Raw genomic sequence first — 11,410 nt, 5'->3', positions numbered from 1 at the left:
TGGGGTACTGCATGCTGGGCCTTGGCGGTGCTGGGTGCTGTGCATATCCAGGTGATGGGCATGTCCGGGTGCTGGGCGCTGGCGATGCTGCCTTTTGGGCATGTTCGGGTGATGGGCATGTCCGGCTGCTGGGTGCTGGGCACGGGGGGAGCTGTGTGCTGAGCACTGGGTGCTGGGCACAGGGGGAGCTGTGTGCTGAGCGCTGGGGGTGTTGCGTTCTAATCCTGTCCCAGTGCTGGGCTTGTCCGAGTGCTGTGTGCTGGGCTCTGGAGGTGCTGGGTGCTGGGGTTGCTGGATCCTGGGAACTGGGGTGTTGGGTGCTGGGCATGTCTTGGTGCTTGGCATGACCAGGTGCTGGGCGCTGGGCACTAGGGGTGCTGGGAGCTGGGGTTCTGGGTGTTGGTATGTGTGGATGCTGGACATGACCGGGTGCTGGGTGCTGGCTGCTGGGGGTGCTGGCTGCTGGGTGTGTCCGGGTGCTGGGCATGTCTGCATGCTGGGTGCTGGGCACTTGGAGTGCTGGGTGGTGGGCAGTGGGAGTGCTGGGGATACTGGGCATCTCTGGGTGCTGGTCATGTCCGAGTGATGGGTGCTGTGCGCTGGTGCTGCTGGGTGCTGGGGGTGCTGGGTGTTGGGCCCTGGGGGAGCTGGGTATTATGCATATCTTTGTGCTGGGCATGTCTGGGTGCCAGATGCTGGGCGCTGGATGCTGGGCACTGGGGGTGCTGGCTCGTGGGCATGTCCATGTGCTGGGCATGTCCGTGTGCTGGGTGGTGGGTGCTGGGAATAGTGGGTGTTGGGTTCTGGGCATGTCCGGGTGCTGGTCATGTGCGGGTGCTGGGTGCGTGCGCTAAGGGTGCTGGGTGCTGGGCTCTGGGGGTGCTGGATGGTTGGCATGTCCGGGTGCTGGGTGCTGTATCAAATACTCAAAAGTTCAAAATAATTTAAGTGTCTTTCACGTTATGTGAACCACATTTTCCCAGAAAACTGTTGCAAACTCTCATTGCAAGTGGGGTGGAACGCTCAGTCAGCTGACAATATTTAAAATGTCAGTGTCTCAAGACTTACCCCTTCCTTTGAAGAAATGTAAGCAATTTTGACATGAGGATATGCACTCATAAAAGAAACCCAATCAAACTACAAGCTACCCAAAAAACAATTTGTCCAAAAGTAGTTATTTAAGGGCAAGTTGCAAAGCCGAGGCAGACTCCTAAGTGCAGCTTTCTCTCCACTCCTCATTGCTGGATCGTGTGGTTTACCCCCAGAAATCTCTCTCCACAATCTAGTCTCAAGAAAGCAAACTCATTTTTTAACACCGCTTCACTATATTGCCCTCAGGGTTTCCGCCAGCCGCAACCCGAGGATGTGCTCTCAGCATTCATTTTGCTGGAGGAACATACACATTCAGAAGAGCAAAAAAAACCTCACAGGGTTGCATGCCATCATTTGATAGAGATGCTCTACTGCTTCACTAGTTTTTGGGGTATTTTTCTCTTTAAAATAGATGTTTGTAATATGTGCACGTAAGATTGCAAGTTTAGAAACAGCAGCATCCAAAGGCAATGTGTGTTGTATTCCCTCGCTTAGAGGGGACAAAAAATACACATGGAATACCAATCTGTGATGGGAAATGGCCATGTGATGAAGCACATTAAGATCAAACATTGCAATTTAAGGAAAATCATTATCCCAGTTAAAAAAAAAAATATATATATAATACTGAACAACATGACAAGTGTCACCTCAGTATAAAATTATGACTGCCTACCCTTCTAAAGTTAAACACCTAACAGTCAAGGAAAAAAGAAACTACATACTTATTTCTTGCCTCTTAGACTATTGTGATACAGACGAAGGTTTTCAAACCAAACTGGGACACCGAACAACCTACATCAGCTGCGCAGCATTTCATCAGCCCTCCAAATTCGCCTGATCTCAGAGAGGTGATTTTTTCCCAAGTTAACCTAGGATGCCATCTCCCAGCATGCCGTGGGATGAAGGACTCCAGCTCCCAGTGTGCCACATGGTGAAGGGCTCCAGCTCCCAGCACGCTGTGGGGATGGCCCAGCCCTGCTCAAGCCATCGGCTGGAAGAGCAAAAGCGTGCAGGAGGAGTCGCACCGTGCTCCATCTGCAGCCAGAAGTCAGCAGAGGAATATGGTGAGGTTAATGCCAGGGCCAGGACCGGAGGGCAGGAATCCCTCTTCTCAGGAGCGTCTTCTGCTTGTACCAAAACCAGACCCCTTCTCCCCGCTTCTTGGAGGCTTCTTCTCCCCGCTTCTTTCGGGTTTCCTATTCTGACAGCATCTGGTAAGCGGTACACACTCTGAGAGTCCCCTCAACAACTGTATCCCCAAAGAGCAATCAGAGGAGAGGAGCAGGCATCAACATCTTTTGCTTCCTGGTACTGAGAGAGATTTTCAGAGTGGGGGAAAGGACGTAACTGTGAGATGCCAGAAACTAGAGGGATGTAAAGAGAGCATTACACGGAGGGGGAGAAGCAGGGATCTCCCAGGGAGGTCCTGGGGCCATGCTGGGGCTTGTGAATGCAGGGCTCTGGGAGGAGCCAAAGTGTCCAGGAAGGTCCTGAGGGGACATAAGGGAAGATGGGGGCCTGGGGGCACCCCAAGAGGACTCATGGGCCAATGGCGAGCTGGCTCCCTACCCCGCGCAGTGGACCCCCTGCCCCTCCCAGCCCGGGTGGTGGGTCACAATGGGGCCCTTTGTGACCTCACTCCGTGACACTCCAGGGCAGGATATATAGCCAGCGTGGCTGTGGCCCTGCAGTGTCTGAAAAGACAGCGACGGGACAGGGCAGGAGCGCGGAGCTGGCGAGGAGACCCTGAGCGCAGCCCACGACTTTCCTTGCCGTCCCCGGCAGCCCCACGGCGACGGAGCGTTTCCCTTAAGCTGCCCCCCCTGCCCCCCCCACTTTCCTCCATTTCGCAGGATGGCGGAGAGACCCCCCAGCCGCCCCAGGGTGGCCTGGGAGGAGGTGCAGGCTCCCCAGGAGAGCAGCTCTCCGCCGGAGCCCGACGAGGTGTCCATGGTCCAGCCGCTGCAGATCGGTGAGTGAGGGGCCCCCCAGGGCTGGGCAGGCTCGGAGCCAGCGAGCGGCACCGGCTCGACACTGGGATCCCGTTTCCTCGGCACGCTGGCAGCAGGGGTCCCACGGGCAGGGGCGTGGCGGTGCCTGAATGCCAGGGCTGCTCGGGGCTGGGAGTCAGCCCCAGCACAGCCTCCCTCCTCAGCCGTGCCGAGTTTAAAGCTCTTTTCTCCGTTTGGGAAGCTTGTTGGCCAAGATGCTGTGTCCTACCGACTCTTCTGTGTTTCCCCTCCATGTAGGCGAGACTCTGCCAGAGGATAATCCCGAGCATCCACAGCTCCAACCGGGATGCAATTCTGAGGGCACCCACGTGCTTTCTTCGCTTGACAGCAGCAACATGACCAAGGTAATGAGCTTCTGCCTTGCTGGGACTCTTGTGCGTGGCATGGGCAGGAGGCTTGTGTGAGCAAAGGGACCCAGAGTCAGCGGGGCTGGCATGGCCTCACTGTCCCTGGAGAGAGGGTTCCTGCTGTCCCCGAGCAGGGACTATGCGAGGGCAGCACTCCAGTGTCCCAGCAGCAGCTCCAGCCCTCCTGGCCACCAGCGAGCCCTGGTTCTCTGTAAGGGCAACGCACGTCCCAAGGCCCCAGCCCTCCGCCCGCACCCGGGGGACCCTCTGCTCTCCTCCTCCGCCCTGCAGAGAGTGCAGCCCGTGCTTCCAGCGTTCCTGCGGGCACTGCTGACAGCACTGCCGGGCATCTCTTGCCAGAGCTGCTCACGCTACTCAGCCAAGCAGCACCATCAGGGTGCTTGGCATGACATGGCTTCCCTCCCTTCCTTCCGCCCGTAGATGTTTGGAGAATACCTCCAGCCTTCTCAGAGGACAGACATTCTCCTCGTGGCCATTGAGGCCTTGACAGTAGACGACATCTGTGACAGGCAGATGGGCAGCAACATCCTGGATATGGCCACGAGAGACCCTGCCTCCTGGCTGACAGAGGTAGGTGCCCTGTGGCTGGATTGCCCTGCCCATGAGCCCTGTCAGGCCTTGTTCCTCCTTCAGCTCTCTCAGGCACCTGAAGCCATTTCAAGGCACCAGAGAGGGATGGGAAGGGCAGCAGTTTCAGTGGTAGCTGGGAAATGGCTGCATTCCGCTGGCTGCACACATCCTCCCCTGTGTCCCCTCCAGGTGCCAAAGATCATGAGGTACATCCACAACACTGTGGAGTACATCCACACGGAGCCAGCCCGGCACAGCCTGGACTCACTCCTCCTCCTGCTGACCGAGAGGTGCCCCAGCGAAGCGGTCAGGAGCCTGCTGCAGATCTCTCCGACGTGTGACAGGTACTGGCCCTGACAGCCTTGAGGGCTTGTTCCCTGTGGGGAGAGAGGCCCAGAGACTCTCTGGCTGCCAGACGCACGGAAAAGTGCAGGACATCCCCGAGGAGCAGGGCCGTCCATCCCAGCACGCTTCCCAGCCCCAGCGGGTCAGCCAGCTCCGCAGCAGCCCAAGTTGGCCAAGCCAGAGCACCACCACCACGCTCCTCCCTGCCCCATGGGGAAGAGCACCTCAGCCCCCTCCTGCCTGCACGGGCAGGGCCCCCGGGCACCCCAAGTGAGGGGGGTGGGCAGGGCCAGGGCTGCAGCACAGCCTGGCTCTGGAGAGGCTGGCCCGGGCACAGTGCAGTGGCCGAGGCAGCCCTGCTGACCGAGCACTCTGGATCTGCAGCGCTGCCCTGGCCATGTGGGAGGTGATGATCTCCATGCCTTGGGCTTTGTTGAGCGTCTTGATGGAGCTGCTCAGCGTGCTCGAGGACCAGGAGCTGCGCAAGGTGTTCCGCTGTGCCACGGAGGACGCCTGCATCTGTCTTTTGGCTGTGAGTGACCATGCTCACCTTCAGGGCTGTGCCTGCCTCCCCTCCTGCCCAGGGAAAACAGGCACGGCCCCCTCCCCTCCTGCCTGCCTCCGAGTGGCCACCTCCTCCAGTACATACGGACACAGCCCCTTAGGGTCAGCAGGGACCTGCCCAGAACCAGCCAGACCCCGTGCCAGACACTTGGGGCTGCCGTGTGCTGGTTTGGCCGCCGGGAAAAAACACGAAACCTGCCCCTGCCCAGCACTACTCTGCTTCCCCCCTGCCTGCATCCCCCTGCCCTGCTCTGCAGCCTGGAAACCTGGGGAAGGGGCAGAGAAAGGGGCGGAAGCCAGAGTCAGGCCGGTTGCTGGGCCTGGGGCAGAGGCATGGCCTCCGCACAGGCTGAGGGGACTTCAAGTCTGGGGAGAGGAGACACTTGCCACCGCCCGCGTGTCGTGCCTCCTTTGTGCCAGCGCAGTGGAGGCAGCCCTGCAGGCTCTGCTAGTCTCTCACTGCTGTCTTTGTTTCAGCTGCTGGTCTGCACCTACAAAGGAGTTGAAACAGAGAAGTTTGCTGCCCTCTACAAAGACTGGAGGTACCTGAGGCATCCAACCCTGGTGATGCTCTCGCTGGTGCTCAGCGGCCTCATCACGCTTTCAAAGATGCCTGAGACGGTGAGCAGGGTGAAGTCAAGCGGAGCCATGTTGGCAGCCAGGGCCCGGGGCTCAGTGGATAATGCGGTGGCTTGGCCTTGGCTGGGAGTCAGAATGTGGGGTGATGGCTCCAGCCACCCTCTGGGCTATGGAGGGGCCTGGGACGTGCCTGGGGAGCCCTCCAGGCCCAGAGGGTTACCAACCCATCTGCCCCTTCAGGCTGGTCGGAAAAGGGGGTGGCTGAGCAGGGGACACTGCTCTCCTGCACTGCCTTCCCTTCCTCGTGCTCTCCCCGCATCCCCATCGGTGGCCACTGCCTGCCAGGAGGCTGCTGCAGTGACTCCTGTGCCACCTGCTGGGAAGCCGGACGGGAGGCTGGTGCTCAGTGAGCGGTGCATTTTTGGTCTTTCTCCGCTTCACAATAAGGAAACTCTGTGTTTCGTACAGGCAAGAAAAATACCGGTCCTGCTGCCAGACATCACGGAGGCCCTGCAGGATGCCAACGCTGATGTCAAGATGAAGGCCCTGGTACTCTTCAGGAACACGATGGGTCACATGAAGGGAGAGGAGGCCGGCCTCCTCGCTCTGCAGCTGGCGGAGGAGCTCCTGCCCCTCTTTGATGACGTAAGGTTGCCATGGGAGCCTGAGCCCTCCACGTGGGCTCTCTGCAAGGACGTCTGCCCTTGGGCCCAGTCCTGCAGGCAGCACTCAGGCAGGGTTGCTCCCCTCCTCGTTTCTCTTGCGTGGCCTTTCAGGGCCCTGGGGGCGTTCAGCCGCAGCTGCGGATCTGGCCCACGGCCCCTGTGTTCGGAACCCGACTCGGGAGCATCTCCCCTCACATCAGCCACGCTAACGCCCTTGCTCACCGTGGGCAAGGAGCGGCTGTTGCTCAAGTCCCCCTGTCCTCCTCCCTGCCAGGAGTCCAGCCAGGTGCGGGAGCTCTCCATCAGCCTCTTCAAAGATCTGATGAAAACTGTGGTGAGGAGCATCAAGAAAAAGATGAAGAAGAGAGTGCAGAGGGTCCTGCTCCCGCTGTTCCTCCGTATGAACGACCAGGCCGAGAGCGTGGCCAAGGTGCAGTGAGCAGCGACCAGTGTTGCGGGGAAGGGCGTGCTGACACCATGGGGGTGGCCTGGGCATAAGGGGCAAGGGCTGCTGGATGTCAGAATCTGGGAACGTGTGTCAGCTCAGGGTCCCACTGCTCCCTCCTTCCCTGCACCGGTCCCACCCCTGCCTTCCTCCTTCCCCCCTGCCGCCTGCTGCAGAGGTGGACGGGGAGCTGGGGTCCCCTCCCAGCCCCGCTCTCGCCATTCAGCCCTCCTCCAGCACAGCCCAGAGGAAGGGTCCCTGCAGACCCAGCAGGAGCAGGGCCGGAGAACCTGGCACAGACATTTCCCAGACCCGCCCTGCCTGGTCCAGCGGGGCTCAGCAGCAGCCCATGGCCACCGAACACACGAGTCCCTACAGGCTTCCCCAGCTGTCCCTGCAGGTGTGGGAGGCCAGGGCTTTGAGCCCCAATCCCTGTCCCCCAGGGCTGTGCCCAAGAGACACCCAGGTGTTTGGGCCAGGCCATGTCCCAGCGCCCTGAGGGCAGGACTGCTGCAGGAACAAACCCCTGCTCCCCCAGGAGCCCTTGCATAGGGCCCATGAACTTGGTGTGCGCAGAGGGGAGCAGCGCTTGCAAGGGGTGGAGAGCCAGCTTGTTGTCCAGCCTGGGGCAGGGAGAGCGGTGGGAAGGGAGATGCAGCCAGCAGTGGACTGGCCCTGCATCCCGGGATCAAAGCTCTGCCCACCTGGCGCCTGGGCGTGAAGGGGTAGGGGCAGCCCCGGCTGGGGAGCCAAGCGCCCTGCTGGGGGATGCCCGTGGGAGGTGCTGCTGGCTCCATCCTGCCCCGGTGTCTCTGGGACTGCAGCCCTCGCTGCCTACGGCCACGAACCCGCACCTCCTTTGCCCTGCAGTCTGCCCCATCGCTGGCAGCAGCTCAGCAGCTCCTGAGGCCCTCTGTTCTGCTGGCCGGCAGCATGAGATGCCTGAGGTGGTGGCTGCCCCACGTCCCTGCCCTGGGTACTGAACCCAGTTTAGACTCTGTTCCCCGCTGCCTCTTTCCACAAGGGGCTGGGAATGGCTCGGAGACTGGCCAAGAGGAGGACGATGCCAGGTCTCCTTCCCTGGGCTGTGGTGCCATCTCCCAGCCTCTGCTTCTCTGCAGGCTTCTAGGGACACCCTCCTCGCCTGTGCAGAGTTCCTGGGGTGGAGGAAGCTCAGCTACCTGGCCAAGACGTATCAGACACACCTCATTGGAGAGTGCTTGGTGAGGACAATCCCCAAGCCCCAGAACCCGACTGGACGAGGGCTGCCCCGCGTGCCCGTGGGGAGGGCTGTGCAGCTGTGCCTCGCCTGCGCTGCTCCAGCCCGGAGCCCGCAGCCTGGAGCTGCATCCTCCTTCCCTGCCCTCAAGCACGGAGCCCCCAAGGGCTCTTCTCCAGGCCCCTCTCCCCTGCCTGCCCCCAGGGTGCTAAACAAGATCCTGGCACATGTAAGCCCTGGCCTTGGGACAGAGGGGTCTCGGCACAGCCAGGCCCCCTGTGCCTGCGGCTCTCTCTGAACCTCAGCCCCACAGGGCTCCTGTCTGGGAGGGAAGGAGTGCACTGGTAGGAGGGACTGGTCCGGATGGCTGGGGAGGGTCTTTATCAGCCCCGTGCCCTTGTGCTCTCTCCAGCTACGGCACGACAGGAGCAGGGTGGGAGAATATGTGTGTCAGAGCCTGCCGTACCTGAAGGACAGTCAGGCCACCTTGCGAGACGCGGCCGTCAGGTTCATCGGTGAGCCCCAGCCCCCGGGGTCCCTCTTCTGGCAGCCTGGCCCCCAGTCCCCTCCACTGCACTGGCAGCAAGGGGCAGCCCTGGGGCTGCCAGAGCCCCGGCTGCCCCGTGCAGGGCCCCCCACGCAGGTGGGCTCGCTGGGAGCCTTGCCCAGTCCCACTGCCCTCGGGTCCTGTCCTTCCCTGGGGTCAGCCCTGCTGAGGGGGAGGAGGGTGTGCAGCCGCGCTGGCAGAGCCGCGGGCCGTGCTGCTGGGAGCGTGCTGGGGAGCAGGAGGTGTGACAGGAGCTCTGTGCCTAGGGCTTGCCGCACGGAAGCTGAGGAAGCGAAGTCTGGAGAAGCTGTGGGATATCTGCAATGGTGAGTAGGGGCGGTGCTGTGCTTGCCGGGACTGGTGGGGCAGGGGACAGAGCCTGGGCAGGATGCTGCTGTGCTTGGCCCTGCTCCAGGAAAACGCTTCAGGGGCAGAGGAGCATGTCAGGGGCGCATGGGGCATTCCTGAGCAGCGGCTTCCAGCTGGTCTCTTTGTCTCACCTGCTCCTCCTGGTGAGGGAAAGAGATGGGTGGGGCTGGCATGGTCTGGAGGGGACTCCTGGGGGTCTCTGCAGGCAGTGGGGGTTCACACCTGCTCTGCTTCCTTCTCTTGCAGCCCTGCTGCCCTTGCAGAAGGACCCTGAACCCTCAGTCAGCTCCCTGGCTACTCAGACCGTCTTCCTCCTGACACCAGAAATGCCACCATCAAGATGGAGGCTGCGGTCGCTGTGCTGCTGGCCCTGCTGAACCTTGGAGAAGTGCAATTCTCCTCTGGAAAGTGGCCCTATTTTAATTTTTTTTTTTTTTTTTCTAATAAAGCTGGAACAAGAAGCCCAGTCCTATGGTGTCCTTCCCATGGGGACCAGCCCGAGTGTGCTGAGCAGACAGTGTAATTCCTGGCCTCTGCCGCTGCCTGCAGGACAGCACACCCAGACGCAGGGTGGCCTTGCAACAAAGCCCCAGCTGCCCCGCTAGACCACAAAACCCGGAGGGCATCTCAGGGCACGAAAAGGCACCCGCACTCTGCCAAGCTGGCAAGTCGTTATTCGTCCCGGCATCAAAATCCTCTGTTGTACTGGGGAGCTGTGCTGGTTTTGGCTGGGATGGAGTTAATTTTCTTCAGAGTAGCTAGTATGGGTCAATGATTTGGATCTGTGCCGAAAACGGTGTTGGTAACACAGGGCTGTTTTCGTTACTGCTGAGCGGTGCTTGCACAGAGTCAAGGCCTTTTCTGCTTCTCCCCCCACCCCACCAGCGAGGAGGCTGGGGGTGCACAAGAAGCTGGGAGGGGACACAGGCGGGACAGCTGACCCCAACCGACCAAAGGGATATTCCATACCATATGACGTCATGCTCAGCAATAAAACTCGGGGGGAGGTTGGCGGGGGTCCGCCGCTTGGGGACTGGCTGGGTGAACAATTGTATTCATTTGCATCACTTGTCTTTCTTGGGTTCTATTTCTCTCTCTTTGTTATTTTCCTTTTCCTTACAATTTATTATTACTATTGTTATTATTTGATTTGATTTCAATTATTAAACTGTCTGTATTTCAGCCCACGAGTTTTCTCACTTTCCCCCTTCCGATTCTCTCCCCCATCCCTCTGGGGGGAGTGAGCGAGCAGCTGAGTGGTGCTCAGTTACCGGCTGGGGTTAAACCACGACAGTCCTTTCTCCACCCCTTATTCCATACCATTTACGTCAGGCTCAGGACCCACACTATCCAATACCTCCTTGTGAATCACCACTCCCCTTCCCATCCTTTGATATAACACACAGGTATCGTTCCCTCAGCCCATGGACCACCCCTGTGAAATGTCCACAAAATGTCCACCAAATGTCCATGGAGTTCCTTTGCTCCACGGCTTTGGGCTCCACCTGTTACGGTGGTCGCTCAGGACAGGAGAGGTGGTCTGTTGCATGGAGCTATTGGGCACCAAAGCCAGCTCAGATGGGAACCAAGAGGTTCCCCTCCTTTGCAGGGTCCAAAGTGTCAGTTTTAGCATCCAGCCCATCCTTTTTAGTGCCCAAAGCCGCCTTTTTAGGGCAGAAATGCTCATTTTTAGGGTCCCAACCAGTCTGTTGTGACCCATAGCCTTTTCTTAGGGCCCGCAGTTTCATTTTGAGGGTCTAAACCCTGAAGGCGGAGCTGGTTGCCTGGCAACGTCTGCCCAGAAGTCTGTGGGGAGTCAGTGGACCCAGGACAGCCAATCACATTTGAGGAGGTGGGGGCAAGGCACATGACTGATACCTAACCAACCAATCAAGCTTTGAGGCCTGCAGGAGAGGTGGCAAGAGTTGAAAAGACTGGGCAAGGTGTCGGGGTGGGCCGTGCTGGCTCCACCAATCACGCCTGGCTGGAGAGCGGCACACGGATGATTGATAAGCTGTCTGAGCCCTCCGGTGGGAGGAGCAAGGGGGAAATCCCCGGCAGCCAATCTGAGGAAAGATCACCTCAGGGAGGGCGGGGACCGTGGGAGGAGTGACCCCTCAGGCAGCCAATCAGAGAGAGCATCACCTCAGGGGAGGCTGGGCCCCAAACCAGGGCAGAGTGGCAGCCCCGGTGGCCAATCACAGGCAGCCCTCAGGTAAGAGCAGGCCCCAAACCAGGGCAGAGTGGCAGCCTAGGGCATCAGTCCGAGGCAGCATCACCTCAGGGGAAGAGACTGGCAGTCCTCCCGACCTATGCCAGCGAAGACCCATGTGAAAAGAAGGCGGGCTCCGCCGGCGGCCAGGCCGAGCTTCAACATGGCGCACGTGGGGCCTGCCCCGAGGCCAAGCAGCCCCCGGCCCAGGCCCGGGGCCCTTCTTCCCCCCTGCTACCCCTCCCCACCCTCCCCTCCCCCCCTCCCCGGCCGCCCCCATGTTCTGGGACTCCCCGTCTGCATGGGAGCCACCGTCTTACAGAGACTCAGTATCCCATGACCATGCCACTGGACGGCAGCCATGGGCCACTGGGCTTCTCACCGCCATCGCCTCTGACATCCGACCGGCGGTAACGAGTG

General features: G+C 60.1%; 1 protein-coding gene and 1 long non-coding RNA gene across 3 annotated transcripts; both read left to right on the top strand.

Annotated features, from left to right (window-relative positions):
* The first annotated feature begins 3,911 nt into the window (after nucleotides 1-3,911).
* LOC142076332 (uncharacterized) lies at nucleotides 3,912-4,792 on the top strand. Its single transcript, XR_012671144.1, has 3 exons — nucleotides 3,912-4,045; nucleotides 4,235-4,389; nucleotides 4,775-4,792. It is a non-coding gene; the product is annotated as an uncharacterized LOC142076332 (long non-coding RNA).
* A 32-nt stretch (nucleotides 4,793-4,824) lies between these two features.
* On the top strand, nucleotides 4,825-10,774 carry LOC142076328 (maestro heat-like repeat-containing protein family member 7). Of its 2 annotated transcripts, none has more exons than XM_075138649.1 (8): nucleotides 4,825-4,922; nucleotides 5,432-5,575; nucleotides 6,002-6,082; nucleotides 6,473-6,628; nucleotides 7,765-7,866; nucleotides 8,275-8,377; nucleotides 8,676-8,735; nucleotides 9,025-10,774. In XM_075138649.1, exons 1-8 carry the CDS (start codon nucleotides 4,836-4,838, stop codon nucleotides 9,153-9,155), a joined length of 864 nt encoding a protein of 287 aa, XP_074994750.1. In that variant the 5' UTR covers nucleotides 4,825-4,835; the 3' UTR covers nucleotides 9,156-10,774. The 2 variants fall into 2 exon arrangements, with proteins under 2 accessions (XP_074994750.1, XP_074994749.1); XM_075138648.1 differs by having other exon boundaries at nucleotides 6,002-6,178.
* The last annotated feature ends 636 nt before the right edge of the window (nucleotides 10,775-11,410 follow it).

Source organism: Calonectris borealis, unplaced genomic scaffold (assembly GCF_964195595.1).
Source record: "Calonectris borealis unplaced genomic scaffold, bCalBor7.hap1.2 HAP1_SCAFFOLD_44, whole genome shotgun sequence".
NCBI classification, from domain to species: Eukaryota; Metazoa; Chordata; class Aves; order Procellariiformes; family Procellariidae; genus Calonectris; species Calonectris borealis.
The sequence above is the reverse complement of the archived record's forward strand: the minus strand, read 5'-3'. Positions and strand labels throughout refer to the sequence as shown.

What these genes read in the sequence shown, in the direction of transcription:
- LOC142076328 (XM_075138648.1), top strand. Translation starts at nt 4,836, where the DNA reads ATGGAGCTGCTCAGCGTGCTCGAGGACCAGGAGCTGCGCAAGGTGTTC. An exon ending in CCTGCATCTGTCTTTTGGCT is followed by an intron (nt 4,923 to 5,431) that starts GTGAGTGACCAT and finishes TCTTTGTTTCAG; the next exon opens with CTGCTGGTCTGCACCTACAA. An exon ending in TCCTGCCCCTCTTTGATGAC is followed by an intron (nt 6,179 to 6,472) that starts GTAAGGTTGCCA and finishes CCTCCCTGCCAG; the next exon opens with GAGTCCAGCCAGGTGCGGGA.